The sequence below is a fragment of the Drosophila sulfurigaster genome, chromosome 2R (genome assembly GCF_023558435.1).
Source record: "Drosophila sulfurigaster albostrigata strain 15112-1811.04 chromosome 2R, ASM2355843v2, whole genome shotgun sequence".
Classification (NCBI taxonomy): Eukaryota; Metazoa; Arthropoda; class Insecta; order Diptera; family Drosophilidae; genus Drosophila; species Drosophila sulfurigaster.
The window spans coordinates 29,478,165-29,504,859 of record NC_084882.1 but is presented as its reverse complement, the minus strand read 5'-3'; the positions used below and the strand labels follow the sequence as shown (position 1 = coordinate 29,504,859).

Below are 26,695 nucleotides of genomic sequence, written 5' to 3'. Positions count from 1 at the left end.
ATATAAATCGTCATTGCGTTCAGGTTCATATAAAAATTTGCTGCTTGGGTTATTAATTTATATTTTTAGTATTAAAGCAATTATTGAAATGCAAACGGCTTTGATTGGTCCATCACTAAGAAAGTGTTACCTTAAAAGCAATTATTAGTTTAGTATATTTATCATTTTTTAAACGGCAATCTGCTGTCACACTGACAACAACAGAAAGGCGTCTGTGGTGTTCGTCGGTTCGCGAGTCGCGCATCCGCATCAGCTTTTTTTTCTTCATCAAACTTAATTAATACTAATTAATTAAATGTATTCGCAATAGCGTAACACCCGATATTAATAGCCTGACAAATAACGTACAGGCGCGCCGCAATGATTGGTTAAATCTGCAACCCGCGGCAGTTGGCAAAACAACAGCGCAGCAGCAGCGACTGCGGCGACAGAGTGTTTGAAAGCAGTGGAGAGAGAAAAAGTCTCGCGAGTCTCAATAAAAAAAAGAAGAAAAAACCGAAAACCGAATTTAACAAGTTTTTAGGTTTCGTCGGTAGCTGAAAAAAATTGCGTTAAAAGAAAGCGGAGCAATTGAAATTGTTAAATATGAGATCAACACAAAATTCAAGCAGTCAATTTTGAAGTTGTAATTGTAATTGTGTGTGTGTTGTGTCTGCGTTTGAGTTGCTGTATGTGAGTGTTGTGTGTGCGTGCGTGCATTCGTGTGAGTGTGTGCGTTTTGTGCCTGCGTGTAAGTGAAATAAAAAGCAATTGTAAATGAGTGCGCAAAGAAGTGTAGCGAGAAGTGGCGGCAGCGACAACGACAGCGCAGCCAAGCCCAAAACTTCATTTCGTGAATAAGTAAATTAAACCAAAGTGCAAATGACGACAGTGCCAAACACGTTGGCAAATTAAATACAAGTAAAACACACGAAAAACATAAATACGCAAGTGAACAAGCGGTCAGCAGTCAGCAAAGCAGTCCCAGGTGGTCAGCAAATAACACCAACACACACTCACACACACGCACACACATCACACCCGCACACAGGGAGCGGCAAAAAGCAGCGCAGCGCAGCAGCAGAAGGCGACAACGTCAACGTCAGCGTCGCGCAATGACCGAGGAATTGAAAGTGGTGCTGCGTCGCAGTCGCAGCGAGCAGCATTCCGGTTTCGGGTTTTCGCTGCTCGGCACAACTGGACCGCCGCATGTCATCTACGACATTGTCGAGAATTCGCCGGCTGCCGATTGTGGTGCGGTAAGTGCAAAAACAACACACACATGTATATGTATTTACTTGCATGCTTACCAACACTAACAGCCATGTTAGTGTGACCATGCCTCCTCCCACCCTCTAAGTTGTCGCAGTATCTTTCTTTGGGACTGCCCTATGACTTCATCAACCACCAAGCACCAAAGGTTGGAATGAGGGAGGGGGAAAAAGCCACCTCAATACCGCATTGTGGGGGAAGCAACAGCCCATAGTGGGTTCTGTATGTGGTGGGTGGTGGAGTATCTGTCGTAGATAAGCACATTGTTGTTCCTTTTCTTGTTGTTGTTGTTGTCTTAAGTGTTAAACGAAATGCACTCAATAATGCAGAAGACGTGAAAGAGTTGCGACCATCGTCTGTGCTCTTTACTCCTTTGGTGGTCTTTCGCTGTTTGTCGCCCACTGTGATGTCATCGTGTCACTTGCGCTATTTTATTGGTGCGCTCTACAGCTAAGGTTGTTTGGGGAAGGGGGGTTTGGGAATGAGTGTGTGTCTGAGGCTGGCACTGGCCACTCTCACACACACACATTCACTTGCTAACTCACACTCATTTCAATGTATCAATTTTCGTTTTGGTTTCGCTCGTTTCTATTTACTTTTGTTATTGAAAATTCCCATGAATTGCTTTGCTCATTTCGATTTCAATTTAGCGCAAAAATAAATATCTACACACACATACATACAACTGTAAAGTGTATGTGAGTGTGTATAGAATAGGCAATTCTCTTTGGATGTAGCCACAAATGTATTTAAATTTCCATTTTAATAAATCTACAAGGCAACTAAATCATTTTGCACAGCCGGGAATCGTGACGCAAAAAAAAGATCTTCACTTTTTTGTTGTATATAAAAAGAATTTGTATTTTGTTTTTGACGCACACATACACATACACATATAAATTAGCAATTCCAGCGGTTTGTAGTATGTTATTAAGCATTTGTTTTTATTGCTTTTAAGCTTTTGATATTATGAAAAAATCAACAATGCATTAATCAAATCGCCGGCATGCTGATAATAATCGTATTTTGAATATGTTTAAAACATTTTCTTTGTATACTCAGTTCCATTATCTAAGACTTTAATGTTTAAACATTCAAGACAATGACTGATTGCACTTTTAATGTGTATAATGTTATTAATGTACATATTTATAAGTAAATAAAACTAAATAAATAAATACTCGTTCTTATGTACACTGCGATAACCGTTTCCTCATTTTCTAAGAATAATATGAATTCAAATCTCAACTCATCAGGAATATGCTTAATAGTAAAATTCTCGCAGAAAAGTACATAAAGAATTCGTATCTAGTCAGCGTGTAGAGTTATGCATTGGAGACTTGTGTTTGTACAGTTTTATCTCTGTTGACAAACATACACACACACATATACGTGAGTGTATCTGTGTTTTATGTGTGTAGAACACCACAGAAAACCCTCAAGATTTAATTATAAAGAATGTTTGAAGGAAAGGAAAAAAAAACCGGGATCGGAAATGATTCGTTAGGGATTTGTCCACGTCGCTAGAGCCATGAAACGTGTTGCACATTTTAAATGCATTCAAATGCAAGAAAAATTCATTGAGAGTTCATTTAGTGTTTGACTCTATTCAAAAGAAATGCGCAACACAAAGCAATCGAACAATTACAATAATAATAACAACGGCAACAATCACAGCAATACTATAAAAAGTAATGCAAAGACAAAATTATAAAAATAACTCCAGGTTTTACATACATACAAATACTTTTATAGCTGACTGAGTATTCGCTTTATAATTATCAGACGAAGTCAAATGCAAAAATAAAATAAAAATAAAGAAAACAAAGCGGAACAAAACAAAACGACAACAAGCTACAAAATGTTTGAGCACGCATAATATTATTGCCTTTGGCTTTTAAGTTTTGTCAACAATAACAACAACAGCAACCATAACAAGTAAAGCGTGAAAGCGAAGAGAGTTTAACAAAAAACAGCCAAAAAAAATTAAAAAGTAAATAAAATACAACGTAGAAAACGTGTTTGGAATTTTTAACTTGTTTGAGTTATTAAATAATTTAACAAAATAAAATACGAAAACATGCACCTTAAATAATCAACTTGCGGAATGTGGGAAGAAGAAATTATACAAAACCTGGAAGATTTTCAAATTTTACATCGAAAGATTAACAAAATACATGGTGTATATATTATCATGAATGGTGTCGGAAATACACATTAAAAAAGTGTTGCACATTTCTCTATTTATAATGATAGGGTATCAAAACAAGAAATGGGAGCAGAAAGACAGCAACAAATGCATAAATAACAAACAGTGTTGGCAATTTTTGGGACCAAAAAAAGCTGTTTTTAAAGAAACCGTAATTTACTCATAAAGAATAAGGGTTCCAACCATTTTAAAAGGTTAAAAATAATGTTTTTGTTTTAATTTTATTGTTATGAAATTATAAAATGAATTCCTCAAACTGGTTTAGGCAATTATTTTTAAAATAATGTGAGACTTGGTACTTAGCCAATGTAACAAATTTTGGGGTTTTATTTACATTTTTTCGTACATTTTACAAGATGTATTAATTAAATGACGAAGGTCTTCAACCTGTATACATAAATCAGTATGTAAACTTATATGATGCAAAATTTGTATACATAAATGTTAACGAATCAAATTTCTGCAATGATCGATCATTTAAATGCTATATTTGTCGAGAAAACGGTTGCTTCGCCAACACTGATGACAACGACTTCAAATACACCAATACACTAATACCTATAGAGCTGTAAACCCCGTCGTACGCTGCAATTTGCTGCTGGCATTGTCGTCGCAACCAACTTGTCGACTTTGCTGCCGGCGTTGTAATCACGCACACATACGCATTCACTCACACCCAAACACACACACACGCACCGGCACGCACTTTTTCAATTTGTTATTATCGCTTTCGCTTACAACTTGTTGTTGGGGCGATGCTTCTCGTTTGTGTCTCCTCTTGTTTTTGTTTTTGTTCTTCTCTATCTCACAAAGTGTCTGCATTTGTCAGCTTGCCTATGATTGTGTTGTTGTTGTTGTTCTCGCAGTGAACACAATTTTTCAATGAGTTGTGAATTGTGTAAAAACTCTCCAGATAAACAGAGACGACAACAAATATGAGTGTACAAACGTATGCATGATAGAAATAAATACATATGCAATGCATGTACATATGTATAAAATATTTTCTCACACTTTATAGTGCTGGACCGTGATTCTGTCGATAGTTCATAATTGCGTGATGTCAAAGTGATTTATATTTGTGACATGTGCAAGTGTTGCCAGATCCCTTAAGAAATATCAATGCTATGGAATGTTTACACTCCCCGACTGATAGAGTCGTTTAGCTATAAAGGCTGGGGTGTTTTTTTTTATTGAAATTCAATTTAATAAAGCCAAGAGCGTTTATTGCTTTCAACACACGATGTGTAGCAGAATATTTATCACACACATATGTACTTATATATGGCCATACAATTTCCACAGTCGACTGTCAACGCATTCCTTTTGTGCCTTCATGCATTTTCTTTTTTTTTTCTCGTCTAGTTGCCACTTGTGCTATTGTTAGTAGTGTTTCTCTGTGTTGCACTTCCTTTGTGCAAGTTTGTGTTCGTTGTTTGTTTGTTTACGGACAATTTGATACGACGATAACGACTGGCAAATTTTGTATTAATTGTCTCAAGAGAGAAATGTAGAGACGTCTAAAGAAATATGTATGTTATACATATATACTCGAATATGTGTTTTGCTATATCACATGTTCTTTCCACTTAATGATGTGTTTTTTTTTGTTTTACCATCATGCTGCATTCATTGCATCATTAATCAATTTCGCGGTTCTCATATATTTCATTCCAGAGTCTAAATGACTTTTTAATTTCTACCTACTATACTGTGCTTTATGATCCTCAACTTGCCAGTTACGTCATTTTGCTGACCAGTTCAAATTCTAGAACTGGAACAAACTGTACGCGTTTCAATTACGAGGTGTACTCGGAACTGGTTCAGGCTCAAAACAAGTAAGAAAGCTACAGTCGAGTGTACTCGACTGTGAGATACCCGCTACCCAATTTGATTAAAAGCAATATATTTTGCGGTATTATTCTCAAAATATACCGAATATACTGCAAATATACTAAAAAATACTAAGAATATACCAAATGGTATGTTTGGTATATCGATATAGTACACCATTGTACAATGTGCTAGATTGTCGGCCAAAGCAACTAAGACCCCAAGTAAGTAGGCGTTTTTGCCCATACAAAAGTATTTCTTTAATAACTTCCACAATTTTTATCTGATCGAAACCAAATTTTCAGGAATCATAACTACTATAGTAATTATTGTATATACCAAAATTCGCAGCTTTAGCTTTAAAATTACGCTTGTTATTCGATTTTTTTGATTTGCGGGGGCGGGAGTGGGCGTGGCAAAAATTTGAAACAAACTTGATCTGCGTGCAAACATAACAAATGCTGTCGAAAAAAAATTATAGCTCTATCTCTTATAGTCTCTGAGATCTAGGTGTTCATACGGACGGACGGACAGACACACAGACGGACAGACACACAGACACACAGACGGACAGACGGACATGGCTAGATCGTCTCGGCTGTTGACGCTAATCAAGAATATATATACTTTATAGGGTCGGAGATGCCTCCTTCTTCCTGTTACATACATTTCCTGTCGGCACAAAGTTATAATACCCTTCTACCCTATGGGTAGCGGGTATAAACATCAACACAATTTTAATCTTCAGCACTACGATCTTTAGGCCAACCCACTTCCTCTCATCTCTCTCTGTCTCTCTGTTTCCTTTTGTTTGACCGTCTTTTTGGTCTTGCAAAAATTCTAACGCTATTCTTAATTAGCCTTTAACTGGAAGTGACTAACGACTTTTGCTGTTGCTGTTGTTGTAGCCTGAAAACAAATTAATTGTCGCAGACGACGGCCAAGCAAACAATAGAGACAAAAGAAGCACAAGGCTGTATTGATTTTTGTATTCTGTTTCTTTTTTGTATTTATTGTCTATGTGGACTCACATGCATGTGAGAGCATCTGTGTTGAAGTGTTAGTGATGGCAACATTGCAAAATGCTCGTTATCGAGAGCCCGCCCACAGATCTTTGCACTTTACGACGAAAATTGTCGACGAAATGAAACGCGCAAGTAAACGGTGAAGAACGTCAAGCTCTAGAAAACATAAAACTGTCATTTTGAGTTCAATGTGCGTAGCACGAGATGGCAACAGTGGCTAAAGATGGGTAGGTCACGACACGGTACGACAACAATAACAACAACAACAGAAAGAATGAAGAATTGCGATAACAACAACTTTTGCACGCGACCATTTTGCCATTTCGATAAATGTCAACGTTCCAACTAAAGAGAGATGTGCCCACATGTATTAGCGTGTGTGAGTGTGTGAGAGAGAGATTGTAGGTTCGTTGGGTTCTCTCTCGGTTCGCTTGAAGTCAAAAGTGCACACTAAAGTGAATTCGCTTTAATTGAATTACAAAAGTAGCAAAAATTGTGAGCGCGTTTATTAAGTTAGCTTTTAATGCTGTTGGCTCAACGGGTGGTGGGCAGTGGCTCAAGGGGATTGGGAGAGGGAGAGGGGGAGGGGGTGGCTCAGTGGCAAACGCGAGCTCCAATGGCTGTGGTTCGTTGCACGCCACGCCACAGCGCACAGCAAGAAAACAAAAACAACAACAATCAACGAAATAATAACTTAGAACAATGAGTGCATAAGGCACTCGGCACTCGCGCGTCGTCGCTCGGCATGCAAAAAAGCACAAATATAGCAGCAGCAGCAGCAGCCAAAGAAAGCGCAGCGGCAGCTCAGTGTGCAGTAAACTTTGCGCTAAATCTAAGCATTATATTAAAGAGTGTTTGTTTGTGTGCGCCCAAGCGTCACAAAAGACGCTGCCAAACCCAAGCATAGGCAACAAAAGCCACACCAACACACACACATGTAGATACATTTGTTTGCTTGTGTGAGTGTTTTTATAAACATGTAAGAAATGGCTGCACTTTGTCTGACGGTGTTGCCACTTGGCTGCTGTCTGTGTTGGCTGTAAATTGAGTGGCAGCACTTGTCGTCGTCATCCGTCTCGAGTTCTCTTTGCACAACACACGCAAGAGTGTATTTGTGTGTGTGTATGGCGTATGCTTCTTTTTTCTTCTTGTCTTTCGAATGCTCAATTAGACGCAAAGTGGCCAGAGAATATGTCGATGAGGAGCCGGCCGGCCGTAATAGATTAGAAGTGGAGGGCAGGGCAAGTAGCCCAAATAAAAAAACTTTAGCTGCTGGCCTGGTTTGTTTGCCAGTCCATTTTCGGAATAGATTTTTGCAACAATGCAGCAGCGTAGGCAAATCAATAACAAAACAAGAGCAACGAAAATAAACTTGTTTAAAACACACATTTACGTTGCCTGGCTTTGTTCTTGTTTCTGTTGTAGTTTTATTTTCGTCTAATTTTTACACTTTTGCACAGAAGCAAATACAGGTCACACTAAAGGGATGAGGGTTTGCCATTTCTGTGCTAATTCCGTAGCTATAGGGTAACTTGTATACCTTGTAAATTGACTCTCGATACAGACAGCAAACCAGGCAACTGTAGAGAATAGATCTCAGTCATCGCAATTGGCACCATCTAGCATATGGAAGCTAATATGACCAGGGATAATAGCTGGCGCCATCTGCCGTTTATTAGTTTTCTTATAATTATGGTAATTGAGCAGGGTATCTCTTAAGCGTGCTCTCTTAACTATAACGCGCTTGTAGTTTATTTTGCGTTTACACAAAAGTGGGCAGAATGAAGGTAAAGTAGCTGTGAAATTGTCGTAAAAAATGGAAATCCAACAGTCAACTAAGTACACAAATACGAATACACAGTTATAGTTGCTTTAACAACTAGTTCTTAGAGAGCATTGCGTTATGGTTTCTATTTAAATGACGTATAATTTTACGACTTTAAATTGTTTGTACATTCTTCTCTTGTGTGTTTAGTAGTGCGCTAAATTTGCAACGATCCGTGAATAACTCAATTCACAAGCAGTTTAGTTTTGTATACTATTTGGACAAAAAATTTACATGGAAACGGCGTCAGATTTAACATCATACTAAAATTAGCAGAATTAAGCAAGCCGAATATGGGATGCCATATTGCCATTTTCGACTTCCGGCTGTCTTGCCGATTACCGATTGCACAACACCCACACATACACTTCACACTTCCACATACCACACACTCACCTATACGTGTAATAATAAAATCAACGTTTTAATGTTTATTTTTCTTGTTTTTTTTTGTTGATTGTGGTTGGGGGAGCGCGCTCTTGTTGTGCAAAAATGAATGTTGTGATCATTAAAAAAGAGACGCGCAGCACACAATGGCTGCGAGTCCAGATTGTTGGCAAGGTCGTACAAATATACAAACAAACAAATGTATGAATGGAATATGACAAGAGTGCTGCAATGCTGCTGCTGCTTCTGCTGTTATCGAATTAGGGGATGTGCTCTCATTTATCATGCAAACATATTTAAATGAGACGTCATAGTGGACTGACTGACAGTCAGAGAGACACCACTACATGCAGACATAGAGTACTGTGCTTGACAAGCATGATGATAAATAACAGAGACAGCGACAGCTCGTGTCGTGTCTGTGTGATGGTCACTCTTAAGCATTCGCAATGGTTTATGCTGTGAAGACAAGTGAAAGAACTGGCATGGCAACAAAACAAAACGCAGAGTTTGCGAATTACGCTTTGTCCTAATTATTCGTCTATCACTGAAACAACTGCATTTGTCTCTGTCTGCGGCAGGTGTGCGTGCTTTTTTTTTGCGCTTGCAAGACAAGACAAGGTAACGGTAACGGCCCACGCAATGTTGTTCTTGGTTTTTTTTATCTGTCTCTGTTCCTTACATTGATTTTCAATAAATTTCATGTTTCGTTTGCCAAATGAATGACGCAAAGAGGTAAAGGTTTTTGTTTTTGCACTCTTTGCTCTGCTCTGCTCTGGTTGTGTGAAGACAACACTCGTTCCATGGCTATGGCTTCGTACTTGACTAGGTCATCGGCATGTCGCCTGTGTTGTTATTGTTGTTATCGACATCGTCATCGATGGCATTGCACGCTGACACTAATACAATCAATCCATTGCGTTTGTTTACCTACTACAGCCTAGCGCCACCTACCGCCTGTCGAGTGTGCTTGTAATTGGGTGGGCGTGCAGTTGTTGCTATTGTTAATTGATATTGCTGGCACAACAATAAAGCGATTCACACTGTCGATAAACACATGCATAACACACACATACACAAAGCGTTGTCATTGAATCTGAGTTCAAGTAAAGCCAACAACTACTACCGTAATACGAAGCTACCCCAAATATATATAAATATTGAATGTGTATTAATAGTAGTGTTTCAATGGTTTTTGACACTAATTGAGGCATCAAGTGTCCGTTTTAGGTAGATTGATAACCAGACGTGACGACAATGTTAAACAATAGCGAGGGTACGTTATCAGTGTTTTTATGGTATATTAATTTGATTTAAATGCGATTAGTGTGTCGTAAACACCTGTTAATAAACAATACCCAGTTCCAATGATTATTAATTAACGCTACAATTCGTTTCATTTATCATTGTCGTTGGTCCCAACATCTGGTCACACTGGGTGAAGGCCGAGGACTTGCTCACGAAACTTTGCAACAGCTTGCGAGAACAAAACATGAAGATGGAAACGTGACGCAAAAAATGATGAACTTAAATATGATGCTATTTATTCAATTTGAAAACAACTTCTAAATTTATCGAATGGCAAAGGGCAAACGGGACTTCTGATTGACTTCGCTTGTAAATAAATATATGCAAATAGTCACATACAAGCATACACTAATACATACGCAAGCCAATTTCAACGATTGAAATATGTGAAAGTGAAATGCCGGCTAAATGAAAACGAAAAAGCGACAACAAGCAAAAGCAATTTCTTTGTAATGCGTGTGTACACACACAAGCAGATGTTTACAATCGTGTGTGTGTGTGTGCTGCTAATTTGCATGAATTGCGCCTAGACATGTGTGGCTTGCAATTGTATTAGTGCAGCTCTCATCTCTCGCTTATGGTGAAGTGTTTAATTACAGCTGATGCTGTAGATTTTAACGGCGTGCTATTAATGAGATTTTGACGCGACGCGACGCAACGCATCGCGACGTTCACTTATCAGTCTTATTACTTCAACCCGTCGCCAAGGGGGCTTTTCACGCTTTCCATTTAAGGCGTTTCCATTTGCCATTCTCCAAAACATTACGTAAACCCCAAAGTAGCGCGTGTGTGTGTTTGTGTATTTTTTTTCCAAAGGACTTGAAATTAATTTTTTATCAGCATTTCAATGACGTTGGCGGCCCTCTAGAGGAGCCGAACATAGCATCGTTGCAGTCCGTATGCAGCAGACTCTCTTTACTTGCATTTCTCTTAAGTGCGCGCTCTGTGCAGACTGCACAAAGAGAGCCGAGAGAACGAGTGCCATGCAACTCTGCGCTCATCTGTCGTCGTCGTCGTCTATTGTGAACGATAGCTACACATGCACACAGCAGGCTAGCGACCGCATAAATTAAGTAGTGCAATATCCCCAAGTTTAATTACTCGCGCGCCCCGAAAATATTCTCAAAAGACACAACAACCGACCGACAAGCAAAAAAAAGGTAGCGCGCGGCATCTCTTAGACATTGTGAATTTTGTCGTGCATAAAATTTAGATTAGCGTCCCAAAAGTCGAAAAAGGCACTTTGTGCGCTATTAATTATGCAATAAAACCAATTTCAAAGTCGCATGCATTTTGCATGAGCAAGTGCGTACAACACAAGATACTATATAATAAATTTATTGAATAAACTATGTGCTTGAAGAGGACTCTCCTCCTCAACTGCTACTACGAGGAAATGCGTACCAGTCACAACAACAACAACAACAACAGTAACAACAACAATGACAAGAGCACGCCGACAATTTTGACGTCAGAATAAAGCGCCGCCGAATCGTCGTTTTGTTGTTGTTTGTTGTTGACACGCTGAAAATAAGAATTAAAAATAGTTTACAAGTGTCGACAACAACGCTGGGGATTGACGACGGCATGTGCCACACAAACAGAGAAACCGCCTCTGTCCACGCCCCCGCAGCAGGGGCAATAACAAAAGACTGTGCAAGGAAAATCAATAAGCTTTTGTTGCCTGTGCAAATCATTGCCGAAATTAGACGTCCGTCGAGCAAGCTTTGACCCCAGATTTCACGCAGTTGTCATAGAGAATTTTAAGAAATAGGTTCATATTTCATATTCACAACTTAACAGCTATTATGTGTCCAAATTTCAGCCTCCTAGAGCTGTGAGCAGCCCGTCAGTCAATCATCTTTACTAACTCTTTCTTTCTCTCTTGCTCTTTGCAGGTTGAAGCTGGCGACGTGATACTGAAAGTCAACGGCATCGATGTGCATCGCTATACAACGAAGGAAGGCAAGTTCATGGCAAAACATATATTTTTAGTCCAACTGCAATGTATTAATCTTTTAAATGTTATTCTAGTGCTCAAATGTCTGCGACTGTCGGAGAACTTAGTAACCTTGGAGCTGAAACGAGGCAAGTCTTTAAATAAGCTGTAATTATTCGCAGATCGTTTCTAATTAGCATTTCCTCCACAGATCCCAAGTTGAAGGCGCGCATTAAAGAGCAGCTGGCGAACACGCAGAGTCCGCATTACGTGGACATTGAGTCTCCCATCAATATCTACGATTACAGCAGCAGCGCGAACGCATCGCCGAAGCATCAGCGGCAGCAGCAGTTGCACTCGAAGGGCGGCAACGCCACGCCCCCAAATGCTGGTTCACCGGCGCTGCGTTACAAGTCAACGCCCACAACGCATTTGCCAACGTTGCGCCAGCAATCGCCAACGACAACAACGACAACGGGTATTCAATCATTTGCCACCGCATCGTCAACAACAACGCACACACACAGTCGCAACTCATCCGCCAGCTCGACCAAGATACAAATGGTGGAATCGACCACCATTACAACAAGCATAAGCAACAGCAACATTGCCACATCGCCAACGGCAGCAGCTGCAGGTGGCGACGCCACATCGCCAACATTTCGCCCGTCACGCATTCCACAGGCTCTGAAGGCTGCGCCAAAACAGCAGTTGCCACAATTGCAATCGCCACAGCATAAGCGTCCACGTCCATCCCAAATCCCAACAAAGGCGGCCAACGGCAACGGACTGCAGCCGCTGCAGCATTCGAACAGTTACAGCGGCAGTCCGGCTGCCAATCGGCAGCGTCATACAGATCGGGAGGCGGATCGGGAACCGGAGCCAAATTCGGCGCCACCGCAGCCGGCAAAGGCGCCGAGGTTTGAGGCTTATATGATGACGGGTGATTTGATATTGAATCTGTCAAAGACGCCACAATCCAGCAGCTTACTCACAGCGCAGGCAAAGAAGGTAAGTGCAGAGATTTGCAAATAGCTGTCAAATGATTTTCAGATGCTAATTCTTTCTCTTTTTCCAGGTGGACAGTTTGCGTGACTTTCCCAAGCGCAATCTGGCCAATGCTCGAGCCAATGGCGCCTTGGCTCCACGTGCCTCCGGCGAGTCATCGCCCACTTCGTCCTCGTCGGTGGATTCACCCACCAATACGGCCAGTTCGGATTCTGTTAAGCGCGATGCCAAGTTGCAGCGCTGTCAGCAGCAGCAGCAACAACAGCAGCAGCAGCAGCGTGATAGCATCAACAATAGTTACAATCGACGCGATTCGTTGACCAACGATACGTTGCTAATGTGCGAAGAATTGGAACGTGATGAGGATGCCACGGTGGAGTATGATGATAATAAACGGCAGCAGCAACGACAACAGCAGCAGCAACAACAGCGTTACCGCCAGCAACAACAACAGCAGCAGCAGCAACAACAGCGCTATGAATACTACCAAAACGAGGATGAACTCGACGCGGATCCGGAGGAGCGAGAGGAGGATCAAACACACTATGACATCACCAACATCGAGACGTATCAGAGTGGAATGGGACGCGGTGACGAGGATGACAGCGATCGACAGTGTCTAGTAGACGACGATGATGACGACGACGATGTGGACTACAACGAGGAGGACAACGATGCTGGCGACGAGGAGTACTCGACCAATTCGTTGGGCTCTGGTTCCGGCTCGGCCAAACAGCGAATGCGTGCGCTCAAACAACGCAGCCTGGCGCGGCAACAGCAGCAGCAGCAAAGGAATCGCGATGCTGTTGATTGTGCGGCTCGAGCAACGGCTGGTTACTCGGCGTCCACGTCGAATTCCTCCGGCACGGTGAAGAGCGAGGCTGTGCTGGGTTTGGGTTTGCAGGACGAAACCTCGTTCTCAGTGCCAACGTCGCCCATTTCGCTGTCGGCGCCTCTCATTGATAAGGAGACGGCCAGCTCGGTGCCCACCAGCCCAGAACCCAGTTCGTTGGCGCCCGAATCAAGTAATGCGCCAGCTGGCAGCGGAGCGGGTGGTGGAGCTGTTGTAGTGCGCCGTCACAACGGGCATGTGGTGCGCAAGTGCGATGCGGCCGGGTTTCGGACCAGCAAATCGGAGGATCATCTGCAGCAGATACAGCGCGAGGGCATTGCGGCTGTGATACCCATCGATATCGATGAGGATGTGAATAGCTCGCTGAATACGCTGCTGGATACCCGTCATGACTCGGAGGATTCGCAGGTGAGACGACGGTGCAACGAGGATGCAATGTGTAGTGTGATATTTTCCCTAACTAGCCGAAATGACAGAACAAGTTTCCAGAACTTCCCCTCAAAAGAATCTCCCGCAGAACACGCACAACACGTTGTTGTCTGTAAACATTTGTTAAAGCGTTGTTTGTAGTAGTTGAATATGTTCCTTGTATGTGTGTGTGTGTATCCAATTCACGTAGTATTCATCGATCGTTTCATATTCATTCATCAGCTGTAATTAGCAGTCACTCGAATTAATCATCATGCGATCTCATCATGTTTCAATTGTTTCTGTAGTATTTATTTTATTTACTCTCGATACTCGTTAGTTACTCTCGTTACTCTCTTACTCGTTACTATTTGCTCTGTATTTAGTTATCTGATCTCTACATATTATTGACTACTAAGTACTTTGTGTATATTTAACAACTTTCTATCTTGTCTATCTTACTTGTGTTTTTTCTTTCTTTTCTATCCTTCCTGCCTTTCGTTTTCTCTCTCTCTCGCTCTCTGTTGATTCGTATTTTAAACTAAAAACTTTTTAACACACAACAATAACGTAAAACTAGTCGACAACAACGTCTGCGTCGGCTGCAACGATAGTGAACAACTCGCCACAGCTGAACAACAACGAGAACGAGACGAACATCAACAATAATAATAATAACGAGTCGCCGGAAGTAACGACAACAGCAACGATAACGATAGCAACTTCAGCAGAGACAACGGCAACAACTAGTCGAGGCGGCAGCAACAAACTAAACTATATTTTACGCAAAAAGGTTGCCATTTGTTTAAGCATGGCATGCTCTGATCTGAGATTATTGTTAAACATTGATGTGATTTTGATTATGTCAACATTGTGGTACATTTATGATTTGCAATTTCTTGTGTTGTTGCCTGCGCTTTTCGTCAAACGTTTGTATGTAGTTGAAAAGTAGTTAACAAGATTTTGATCAAAACTTAACGCTTAACACACTCAAAATACATTAACACCAAAACAAACTACACTACTCATACACACAACAAAAAAAAACTACACTCGTCAGAACAAAGTTAAAAAAAACCTTCGTCAAAACAAGTTAACAAGCCATTACACTTGTCAATCGATTAATTGCACTCGTTTACAACTCTCGTTATTAACATAACGAACAGTTACATTCTTAATATATTCACAATTCAACGAGTATCGTTCTCGTTACATTTTCACAGCGAGTAATTAATTCTATAATCCCACTGAACAAGCAACAATAAAAGTTCACAGCGAGTTACATATATTCAACGAGTAATAACACTCGTCATTTACACACAACAAGAAACGACACTCGTTACATATTTACAACGAGTAATTACACTCGTCAAACACACACTCGACGATACATTACCCGTCCACACACTGCAATTGTTTAGGGAGATTGGGCAGCGGCAAATTGGAAATTCCAGCGCTAATTCGACAAATCAGCCATATATATAAATATCTTATAAACATGCATATATATTGAAGCTTGTCAATTGAGCGATTACTAATTTATGTTCTTTCCACTGCAGGCATCGAATCGTGATCGCATCGTGTGGACCTACAATGCACCACTGCAACCACATCAATTGGCGCAACTGCAGCAACAACAGCAACTCCAGCAGCAGCAGCAACAACAGCAGCAGCAACAGCAGCAATACTACGGTCAGCAATCGCATTCAAATTCCCATTCAAGTTCCATTAGTTCATCGCCACAAAATTCGGCAGCCGGCAGTCCGGCGTCGCCTACATCGGTCTCCTCATCCGTAATGTCCTCGTCGGGTTCACGTAGCGCACAACAACAACTGCAGCAACAGCAGCTGCAGCAGCAACAACAACAGCATCAGCAACAGCAGCAGTATCCACAGCAGCAGCAACAGCAGCAGCGAGATCAATCAGCTGTTGCCATGCCGGGTCTGTTGGGCTGCCCAAATGGTGGTGGTGCTAATGGTGCTAGTTGTAGTGGTGGTGGTGGTGGTGGTTTTGGTGGCAACGATCAGAGCGTCTCAGAGGCCATTTCAAATATCTCTAGTCCCGACTATCAAGACGACGATAACTTATTGAGTTCTCGCGATATTTTAGGCGGCATGGTACTTAGCGATCCCAGCGACTCGGACTCCACCATTCTTGTCTCGGATGCGGCTGCCCAACAGCGCCAACAGCAGCAGCAGCTCAAGCAGCAGCTGCGTGCCCAGCAGCAGCAACGTGAGCGTGATCGCGAACGTGATCGCGACCGAGAGCGCGAGCAATCCGAGCACAAGCTGGTCATCCAAGTGCGTGGCCTGGACAATAGCAATACGAGCAGTGTAACACGATCGGAGGATGAGCTAACCGATGAGCCGTTGACCACGATTGTGGGACGCGATGCGTCGCCTCCCGTTTCCGACGATGGCAGCGATGTGGAGTCGCTGCATTCGTATCATTACTCGCCCAAGGCTGTGGACATGCCATCGGCCATACGCCTGGCCAAAAGACTGTATTCCCTCGATGGTTTCAAGAAGAGCGATGTTTCGCGGCATCTCAGCAAAAAGTAAGTGTTCATCTTTTGCATTCTAACTGCATAAATATTAATTATCTATGCTTTGCAGCAACGACTTTAGCCGCGCTGTGGCTGACGAGTATTTGAAGCATTTTACTTTTGAAAAGAAATCTCTGGATCAAGCACTACGCGAATTTCTGCAACAATTCTCGCTATCCGGCGAGACGCAGGAACGTGAGCGTGTGCTTGTGCATTTCTCGAAACGTTTCCTTGACTGCAATCCGGGCACATTCAACTCTCAGGATGCGGTTCACACGCTGACCTGTGCCATCATGTTGCTGAACACGGATCTGCATGGCCAGAACATGAATCGCAAGATGAGCTGTGCCGAGTTTGTTGATAATCTGGCCGATCTCAATGATGGCGAAAACTTTCCCAAGGATGTGCTCAAGTACTTGTACCAAGCCATCAAAACGAAGCCACTCGAATGGGCGCTGTAAGCAAAAATTGGTTTCATTTGTTGGTTAAGTGTTAATAATGTATTTGTGTTCTTTTTCTAGTGACGATGAGGCGGGAGATGCGCAACAGCAGCGTGCGAATAACAACAGTGCGCTGACGGGCGTCAGTCAAAATCCTTTCCTGGATGCACCGGAGTCTGCCACAGCTATAGAGTACAAGAAGGGCTATGTGATGCGCAAGTGCTGCTACGACACGAGCTTTAAGAAGAGTAAGGATTCGCTTTCTATTTAGACACTTTTGCAGTTGTGATATTGTGTAATGAGTACCACAAAGAAAATGTCAGATTTCAAGGTCTTACCTTTTACTTATCACACAGTCATAGTCACGACATCAGAGTTTTCTATGCTTAAATGAAAACCACTCTAATTACATTGTACATTTCTTTATAGCTCCTTTTGGCAAACGCTCGTGGAAAATGTTTTACATCACGCTGCGCGATCTGGTTTTGTATCTGCACAAGGATGAGCACGGCTTTCGCAAGAGTCAAGTGAGTCAAGCTGCAGCTGTAGCACTTATTTCTAAATACTAATTGAATTATTTTCCAACAGATGTCTGACAATCTGCACAATGCGATACGCATTCATCATGCACTGGCCACCATGGCCAACGACTACACCAAGAAACAACATGTGTTCCGACTGCAAACAGCCGATCAGGCCGAGTATCTGTTCCAGACCAGCGACTCCAAGGAGCTGCACTCCTGGGTGGAGACCATCAACTATGTGTGCGCCGCATTTTCAGCGCCGCCCCTCGAAGGTGGCGTGGGCAGCCAAAAGCGTTTCCAGCGTCCACTCTTGCCCAGCGCACAGACTAAGCTGCTAATGGTAAGTGAAAATAAGGACGTAAACTAAACAATAGATATATAAACACTTTGTCATTGCAGAAGGAGCAGCTGGAGTCACATGAGCTTCAGGTGGCGCAATTGAAACACGAGTTGAAGGAGCACCAAAAGGCGCCTGTGCCCAGCAAAGGATTGCCGCTGCAGAACTTCAAGGAGAAGGAAAGCTATTTGCAATATGAGGTGAGTGTGGCATGTTTAACTGTGTTGAATTTGAATTAAAGTGTGAATATTGTTGCAGATGCGTCGCTACGAATCCTATGTGAGCATTCTAACAGCCAAGCTGTTGGCAGATCAACAGCCTTTGGAGTTGCAATGCCAGCAGCAGCAGTCGACGGCACAGCCAACGCTCGAAGAGGACGCCGACACATTCCCCGTGAGCACGGGCAGCACTACGCCCACAACGCCACAAAGTATTCAACAGCAGCAACAACAACAACAACAGCAGTCGACCAACAGCAGGTATAGTCAGCAACAACAACAACAGCAACGACCCAGGAACTCCTCATCTAGCGGCAATGCCCAACAAGACATTGGCTGACGCGTAATGGGAGTTTTCTCAGCTTGTGTGGTTTAATGCAAATCCTTTCCCATTCCTATTCCACCAACCTATTCCACCAACTCCTTCCGAATTATATCTTAATAATATTCTCCCTACTTTTGTTCTGATATAATTCCTGTGTTTGTTGTTTTCTCAGCTTTTGTTGCTTTGTTACTTTTGTGTTTGTCAGCTGTGGTCTTAAGTTTTAATTACATTTATGTAAATATTAAGTGTATTTATTTTACTTATTTTTTTACCTTTGTTTGCGTTGCTGCTTTAGCATTGTCGTTGTCTTCTAAATGTGGTTTTTGTTGTCCGACCATGACGAAAGCTTTAATCACCAATTAATATGAATAACAAACAATTAATTCATACCTAAGTGTTGCACGTAGGTAAAATAATAATACTAGAAACCAAAAGGCCTAATCAAATTAGTTGAAACAAAATGAAAAACCACACAAATTACTGTGAAAACTCAAAGTAAACCAAAAAAAAAAAACAAAAACAATTAGATTTTTAAGCAAGTTTCGCATAGAAAACAACTGAACTAAAAATTATATATAATATAACGAAAAGTTTTTGAAGCACACTCGTAGCAAAAGAAAATAAATTTTTGGCGTTCAAAGAAAAAACAAATATAAAACAATATAGAAAACAAACACATATAAAAATGTGGTAAAAAAAAAACAATAGAAGTAGTAACGTTTAATGTTTATACCTTGCCTACAAAGCATTCTAAATATACATTTAAAAATTGGAATTGTCGGTTTTGAAAGCAGACGAAACCAAAACATTTTAAAGTAGCGAATAACAAAGTTATAAAAATTAGAGGCTCTTTGAGACATTTTGCGCACAACACACAAACACACACACACAAATACAATATATACTCTTAGTTGTTTTGTTAAATTATCCAACACAACACTACACTACACTGCACTACACAAAATCATATACAGCGTAAACATATTTGTATAAGAATCATGCTAACAAGTGGACATTTCCCCATGCCAAAAAAAAAAAACAATACTATATATGCTACACACACTCGTTCGTTTACAGCGTTTCCCTGTTCTGTTCTGTTTGCGTTTCATATCAAGCAAAAAAAAAGCAAAAAGCAAAACCAAAAAGAAGAATTCTTGAATTTTACAGATGGTTCGACGGCGGGTGCTGTTGTCTCGCGCCCTGGCGGCATTTACTCTCCTATTTCAAAAGCCATCATTGAACTTGACACACATTTGAAACACACGCAAACCTTTTGCTTAGCAAAAACAAACAATATGAAAAACATAAATGTTATAAACAGCAGCACACATAGCAACAGCAACAGACAAGCAACAACAACAAACCAACAAGAGCAACAATTTGCACTTGGGAGCAACACCAGCAACAAAACAACAACAAGCAACAAACAACATCAATATGAACAACTCTCTCTTAACTGTCTCTCTCTCTCTCTTAACTGGCTTGCCATATAAATGTGAGCAAGTCTATGCAAAACAACAAAACTCTCAATGTTCTCTCTTTCATCTTGTCAACTGTCCAGTTTGTATAGCTTGGCTGTATATATCATACTTATTTAGCGCTCATTTATTCTTATTATCATCTTGATCACTATCATTTTATTCATCACCACATTTGCCTCATTTAATTCAATTCAAATGTACAATTATATCTAATAAGTGTGATTATTAATAACGCATTCGGTTTTCACTTACAGAAAAGAGAAGAAAAAGAAATAATTACGCTTTTTCGTTTCGCTATTGATTTTTGAACATTTCAATCGACACACACTTCTCACACACACTGCGGCAATTGGTAAGTTTCAACATTCATATGATTTTTACTTGTATTTGTAATTACATTTATTTCTCTCTCTCATTTTAATGCAGCCCATGTTCACACACCATTAGCACACCAATACATCACTCACACACTCACAGGAATGGAGCTGGGAAGAAACGGGGATTATAACGGGGGGAATGGGTAACGGGAGAGGGGGATTATATGTATGAAGGGGGGAGAGAGAGATTCACTCACGCGTTGCGGCAGTGCCGTTAAAACAAAACAAAAAGAAAAGAAAAAAACAGTCTGCCAATAATTCAGAATTTATGTACATTTCTTAAGCTACATAACATTATGATTATGACTATATTGTAATTGAAGTTGTTAAGGGTATTAAGGTCCTAATTACAAAATCGGTCGTTCAACAGAAGAACCTTGGCTAGAAGCTAAAAATCTCAATCGGAAATTAATTGCAAATTGAAACGGACCTTGACCGTCTATGTGTGCCCCATATCGAAAATAAGTCAATCATTTTGATGTTTTACCAAAATTTCATTGACCCACAGTGCCGGGGAAACTCCAATAATATTACATATATAATCCATATGTATGTTTATCGAATATCTGTATCTGACTATACAATTTTTGATAGTGGCAACAATTTTGCTGAGAGCAAAATCAAGTCGTTACCTTCACACTCAGTTCTGACGTACAATAATAATAATAATAATGTTAATCACTCTTATGGTTTTACATATGCATATATATTTCAACAAATATATATCGAGGCTATATTCTCATAAATGAAGCCGAGATCGCTCGTAATTTATAAATATATATATTCAATTTGTTTTGGCAACTGCCAGGAATTCTGCTGAACGGCTTTTTGTGTTGTACCAGAAAAAAATGGGATTCAATTTAAAAATACTTCTTATTTAAAATTAAAAAGTACATGCATAAAGAAGAAAACAAAAAACACTTACATCATTACCTACGCTATCATTATAAATGATAAAAATAAATTATGAAACACTTTCTCTACGTATATACAATAAATAATTAATGAATTGAACAACACAGCGAATTAGTATGTCGAAATCGGTATATGATTTGCTCTATTGGCCTTTTTGCGATATAAGTAACATTAAAACACTTTCTCCAATATATGTATTTATTTAAAAAAAACAAACACCAATTGGTTGATTACGCGACAAGTCCACGTAGCTAGAATATGAAATTAAAATACAAAAAAGAAAAAAAAACAAACTAATAAAAAGAAACATACAACATAAAAACATACAAGAGATAAAAACCTAAAACGAAATACAATAACTTTGAATACATACGTATGTATATTTTTTAATATATATTATATATTATTGTGTAATTATGTAAATGTAAACTGTATAACAATTGTTTATAATTATTTTTAACAATTCTATTGAAACGGCAATAAATTGAGAAATGAAATAAAAAACAAAACGAAAACCCAAACACTTGCTTATCAAACGAATAAAATAGCCCAAAATGTATTGATCAATCAATGAGTGAATCACACTGAAACCAACTGATGATGATGATGTTGAAGGGGGGACACGCTTGATATGAGACAATTAAACACTAATTGATAAGCTTTGAGTGCATTTTATATACTATTATATATGCATATACATACATACAATTAATATTTTTAGTAATAAACAAACAAATTACGAACAAAATGCAAAATGAAATTGATGATATAAAACATGATGATGACACTCATTAAAAACTTCCAAACAAACTTTACAAATGCAATGTGTGTTTTGTTTCGTTGATGTGTTTACTCCGTCTTCAATGTGAACGATGTGTCCGTCTCCTCCAGCATGTTCTCCAAACGCAATCCCAGCTGTCGTCGCTGCATGTCCACCTTGAGTACAGAGGCAATAATGCGATCTCCAATGCTTAGCTCACAATTGTTCATATGACTCTTGTGTATGAGGCCATCGCGCTCCACCCCAATGTCTACGAAGGCACCAAAATGTGTGACATTGGTGACAGCACCTGGAGATTGAAAACAAGCACGTTTTCAAGGGAAGTTTTATGTTACCTAATAATTCACTTGCCTGTGACGACATCACCGAGACTGAGATCCTCCAGCCGAGTGAGTCCTTGCTTGAACAACGGCCGTTTGTCCAGATCCGCGCGATAATCCTGCAACAGTTCACGCTGCAGTGCATCGAGCACGAATTTTACCTGTGAAGAATGCAACTAAAATTATAGTAGCTTCTTTTATAATATTTTCAATGGCCACTCACCCGCTCCGTGGGCAACTTATGCTGTTGAGCGAGCTGCTCAACTTTGCTCGCTGTCATGGCCAACTGTTTGATGCGTTCCCTAAATCTTGGTTTGCCAATGTCCGAGAGTTTTAACTCACATTCCTGTATGACACTGCAAAGCAAAAAGACAAATTTAATCAGTTTACAAAAGAAAACAAAACATCCCAATTATGGCACCACAAAAGAAGCTAAAAGAACTGCAAAAACTCTACGCGGAGCGTTGGAATTATCCACCTGCCCAAAAGCCAACCAAGATCAAGTATATAGCTTGTGGTGACAATCCAATTTATGATAAGAAGAGCGTCTATACTGCCTGCTGGAAGTCACCGGGCATGACAGCTAATGTGCAGTTTGGTCCCTGCTGGGATTATCCGCCCGAGCGCTACAGACGTTACCCACTTCCGCCACCTTGTCGTGGCGCCACGTTGCCAAAGAGCAGTCTATTGCCCAAATTTGAGCAATGTGAAACGCTCTATACACGTTACGATTATCGTCTGGAAGAGTGTGTGCATCAGCAGATACTTTTGATAGAGGGTAAGCTTAGGAGTTTGGAGACTCAGTTGACCCATTCCAAAGAGCAACAAATAAAGCTTGCGAAGCAGATGCGTTACCAAGCCATAAGACGTCGTCTGCTCTTTGGCTCCGCTTGTGGCTATAAGATCTATCCGGAATACTTAAGTCAACTGGCCGAAGAGCGTGCACTTTGCGAGTTCCAAAAGGCATACAACGATATCAATGCCAGCAAGTAAGTATTGCATAACTAATACGGATGTATTGGCTTATGTTCTCACTCCTCACAGCTCTCAGTTGGCGGATGAAGTACTCGGCATACGTGAGGACATGGCAGAGTTGCGAGTACGCTTGGATAAGTTGGATAGAACCCTAGAAAGTCCTTTTCTTATGGGCTTGGAGACGGTGCTGCAAACCATACAGGATCTTTACGATTATTTCTTGGAAGTGGTGCGAAAGTTTAAGACCTGGGCACAGTTAATCGATGCTGGCCAGGAGCATTCCATAGACGATTACTTGGCCTTGCTGCGCAACAATCTGGACTTTGAGAGCTTCAAGAGTGCCGGTGTTGAGCATTGCAGCTGCAAACGTTGTCGCAATAAGAATCCACTGGATCCATATTTGCCCTGTTGGTGCCAGGGATGCGATCGACGGGATAAAAACATTCAGCTGGTGTGGGACAACCAAGTTGAACCCAATCGGACCACAATACCTCAACGGACGAGCGACAGTGACTATGTGCCAAAGCTAAGTGACACCTCTCCGCCACAAGCCAGCGTGGATAAGTCAAGTGATGATGGAAATAAGTTCAAATGAGTTTCTTAAATTCGGAATTAATAAATGTGCGTATATACTGTACTTACGCTTCGGCCACTTTGTAGCTCTCCGGATGCACCCAGGTGCAGTCGAGCGGATTCTTTACTTTGCCACCCACGCTGAGTGGTTCGATGCGCACGAAACCGGCGCATTGAACGTATGTTTTGTCGCCAATGCTGCGCACCGCGAGGAGATCCTTGCGAGATTGGAATGGTCCCTTCTGGATGCGATGTTCAATAATCTTCTCGGCCTTTTTCTCCGACAAACCTGCAATGTGTCTGAGCAAACGTTTAGTTTATTTTTGAGTTACTAGTGACGACTTTTCGACCTACTTGAGCACACTCAAACTAGCAGTGTTTAGATCGACGCCCACATAGCTGACACACTCGGACACCACATCATTGAGCGTCTCTGTCAATGTCTTCTCATTCACATCGTGCTGATACATGCCAACGCCCAAATGTCGTGGCTCAATCTTGACGTACTCGCTCAGCGGATCATTTAAACGACGAGCAATTGATACTACAATACGAATTACTTATTAACTTTTAAATTGTTTGAAAAGTGCTTTAGACAAACCCGCGCTGATTTCGTTTCTATCCATGTTGGGAAACTCCTTGGTGGCCACATCGCTGCAGGAATAAATCGAGGCACCATTCTCGTTTACCATGCTGTAACGAATACTTTGACTGTCGAGAATGCCTGCTTGAAAGAGCGACGACAACCACATTTCTGTATCGCGACAAGCGGTGCCATTGCCCAGAGCAATGATGCGAACACTGCGATAAAATAAGAGAAGACAATGACAAGAAAAAACTCGTTATTATTAACAACCTACTTATATTTGCTGAGAAGTTGAATGAGCTTTTGTTCGGCTCCTTTGCGATTGGCCTGTCGGCCATGTGGATAAATAACTCCAGTTTCTAGAACATCAGCAGTCTCGGAGATAAGCGCCAATTTGCATCCGTTGGTATATCCAGGATCGATGCCAAGGATGCGTTCACCTTTCAACGGGGACATCAACAAAAGTTGCTTCAGATTTTTGCCAAACACTTCGATGGAGGCACGCGTTGCCTTTTCTTTCAGCTCGGCGCGCACCTGACGACACAACAATGGTTGCACTACGAGAAACATTACATTATTATAAAGCAGAGTTAATCATTTCTTAGAATTTACATTTCTTGGTGAAGCATTCCTCTAGTGCACGACTGAATACCTCGCGACGTAACGGATAGTTGAGGCCTTGGGACATGTACTGCTCCGATATGAAACGAGTTAGGTCATTCTTCAAATAGCTGTTCGTCTCCACTTTGACGGAGAGAAACTTGTGCTTCTCGCCGCGATTAATTGCCAACGTTTGATGTGGTTTTGTTGACTTGACGTCGGCTAGGAAATTAAAGTAGTTCTCGAACTTCGAGCTGTCCAGTTTTTTGTCCGTAATCCCATTGCCAGCTGTTGATTTACTAGTTGTTACCTTCGATGTTGTGGCTTTGGCTTTGCTGCATTTTAGCATAATTCGATGCACATTTTGTCTGTTGATAAGAAAAGGATTACAGCATTTAAAAACAATTCAAATATCAAATCTATTCTTACAGCCGACGCAACTCCTCCAATACACTGGTGTTCTTGCTGATGTTGTGAATAATTATGTTACAGATGCCCGCCAACACCTGCTCCTCGCTGGCCAAATCCGCATTGTTTCTATCCACAATTGCAGACAGTTCTACTTTGGGTGCTGTGCCATAAAGCAGACAGTCGGCGTACTCTTGCAGTCCCAGGGCCTTGGCTCGTTCTGCTAAAGTGCCCTTGCTAGCCGGCTTATAGGGCGCATATAGAAACTCCAGTTCCTCATTGGTTTTGGCGCACATAAGCTCTTCGCGTATTTCTGTATTGAGCACATTCTCGCGCTCCAATTGATGCACAATGTTTTCTGCTTTCTTGCGCAGATCTACAATCTCGGTGTATGTGTTGCGAATGTCGCGCAAACGTTCTGGTGTTATATGATCCACCAGGTCGCGACGATATCTACACAAAAGGACACCATTGAATTAAGGAAATTATAGATTGAATGTTAAGCAATACCGGCATATAAATGGAATGGTGTTTTCATTCTCAAACAGCTGTACAATGTTGCGCGCAGCCGTTGGCTGGATGTGCTCCGTCTCGGCTAGCAGCTCATGGATATTCCACACTTTGCGACGCTCCCAAAATGAGCTGCGTGCAGTGGTCGTTGTTGCTGAAGTCGTACTTGGAGCAGCTCCGTCTACTTCTTGGGCAGACGGCAATGGTTCTTCTGCTGCGGCCTCAGTTGCGCCATTGCTTGGGCTTGGTTCATTCTCTTTGTCTTTTTTTGTGCGCCTTTTTTTCGCTGCTGGCGCATCCGATGATGCTGATGCGTTCTTAGTAGACGGAAAGCGTTTCCTAGAGGCAGTGCTGAACAAGAAATGTATTTCTATTTACAGTTTTGTGAACTTAAATATTTGTAAACTTACGCGCCAGATGCGGCAGTTGCAGCTGCTCGATCTACAAAACGTGTGCGAGTTTCTGTTGGCCTATAATCATCATTGTCTTTTGAGGCTACGGTGCCGTCTTCTTCCGAGTCGCTTAGTTCTATAACGAGCGGGGTCTTCCTAGCTGCTAGTCGTCGCGGTCGCGTTGACATTCTATTAGTTTTTGCCGCAATTAGATAAATAAACAATCTATCCAAAATTTCGATTGCAGTTATCGATATGGCTCAACAATTTGTTGTCGATAACAAATGGAGTCGGCAACAGCTGTTAATGAAACATATGTTATTACCATTATCCTGTGATGTG

General features: G+C 41.2%; 3 protein-coding genes across 8 annotated transcripts; 2 read left to right on the top strand and 1 right to left on the bottom strand.

The window, feature by feature from the left end:
• Positions 1-210: 210 nt before the first annotated feature.
• LOC133838533 (PH and SEC7 domain-containing protein) lies at positions 211-21,424 on the top strand. Of its 6 annotated transcripts, none has more exons than XM_062269675.1 (14): positions 212-1,238; positions 11,737-11,803; positions 11,873-11,926; positions 11,989-12,788; positions 12,856-14,046; positions 15,606-16,603; positions 16,662-17,048; positions 17,113-17,279; positions 17,461-17,558; positions 17,620-17,895; positions 17,955-18,092; positions 18,151-18,371; positions 20,171-20,268; positions 20,343-21,424. In XM_062269675.1, the coding sequence occupies exons 1-13, from the start codon at positions 1,095-1,097 to the stop codon at positions 20,190-20,192; spliced, it is 4,563 nt and encodes a 1,520-aa protein (XP_062125659.1). In that variant the 5' UTR covers positions 212-1,094; the 3' UTR covers positions 20,193-20,268; positions 20,343-21,424. The 6 variants fall into 6 exon arrangements, with proteins under 6 accessions (XP_062125658.1, XP_062125661.1, XP_062125657.1 ...); XM_062269676.1 differs by having other exon boundaries at positions 20,340-21,424; XM_062269674.1 differs by lacking the exons at positions 20,171-20,268; positions 20,343-21,424 and adding an exon at positions 19,603-19,930 and having other exon boundaries at positions 211-1,238.
• On the bottom strand, positions 20,891-26,627 carry LOC133838534 (S1 RNA-binding domain-containing protein 1). Its single transcript, XM_062269679.1, has 11 exons — positions 26,372-26,627; positions 25,962-26,312; positions 25,473-25,904; positions 25,056-25,411; positions 24,718-25,000; positions 24,459-24,658; positions 24,212-24,401; positions 23,927-24,157; positions 22,533-22,665; positions 22,341-22,470; positions 20,891-22,278 (listed from the first exon to the last, which is right to left on the bottom strand). Exons 1-11 carry the CDS (start codon positions 26,539-26,541, stop codon positions 22,058-22,060), a joined length of 2,697 nt encoding a protein of 898 aa, XP_062125663.1. The 5' UTR covers positions 26,542-26,627; the 3' UTR covers positions 20,891-22,057.
• On the top strand, positions 22,635-23,921 carry LOC133838538 (uncharacterized). Its single transcript, XM_062269682.1, has 2 exons — positions 22,635-23,298; positions 23,354-23,921. The coding sequence occupies exons 1-2, from the start codon at positions 22,724-22,726 to the stop codon at positions 23,877-23,879; spliced, it is 1,101 nt and encodes a 366-aa protein (XP_062125666.1). The 5' UTR covers positions 22,635-22,723; the 3' UTR covers positions 23,880-23,921.
• Positions 26,628-26,695: the final 68 nt, after the last annotated feature.

Bases quoted from the DNA above. Each gene is read 5' to 3' on its own strand.
- LOC133838533 (XM_062269673.1), top strand. From the start codon at position 1,095: ATGACCGAGGAATTGAAAGTGGTGCTGCGTCGCAGTCGCAGCGAGCAG. The intron at 1,239-11,736 runs GTAAGTGCAAAA...TGCTCTTTGCAG, and splicing joins CGGCTGCCGATTGTGGTGCG to GTTGAAGCTGGCGACGTGAT. The intron at 18,093-18,150 runs GTGAGTGTGGCA...ATATTGTTGCAG, and splicing joins AAAGCTATTTGCAATATGAG to ATGCGTCGCTACGAATCCTA.
- LOC133838538 (XM_062269682.1), top strand. From the start codon at position 22,724: ATGGCACCACAAAAGAAGCTAAAAGAACTGCAAAAACTCTACGCGGAG. The intron at 23,299-23,353 runs GTAAGTATTGCA...CACTCCTCACAG, and splicing joins AACGATATCAATGCCAGCAA to CTCTCAGTTGGCGGATGAAG.
- LOC133838534 (XM_062269679.1), bottom strand. From the start codon at position 26,541: ATGTCAACGCGACCGCGACGACTAGCAGCTAGGAAGACCCCGCTCGTT. The intron at 26,313-26,371 runs GTAAGTTTACAA...TTTCTTGTTCAG, and splicing joins GCAACTGCCGCATCTGGCGC to CACTGCCTCTAGGAAACGCT. The intron at 22,279-22,340 runs GCAAGTGAATTA...TTCAATCTCCAG, and splicing joins TCTCGGTGATGTCGTCACAG to GTGCTGTCACCAATGTCACA.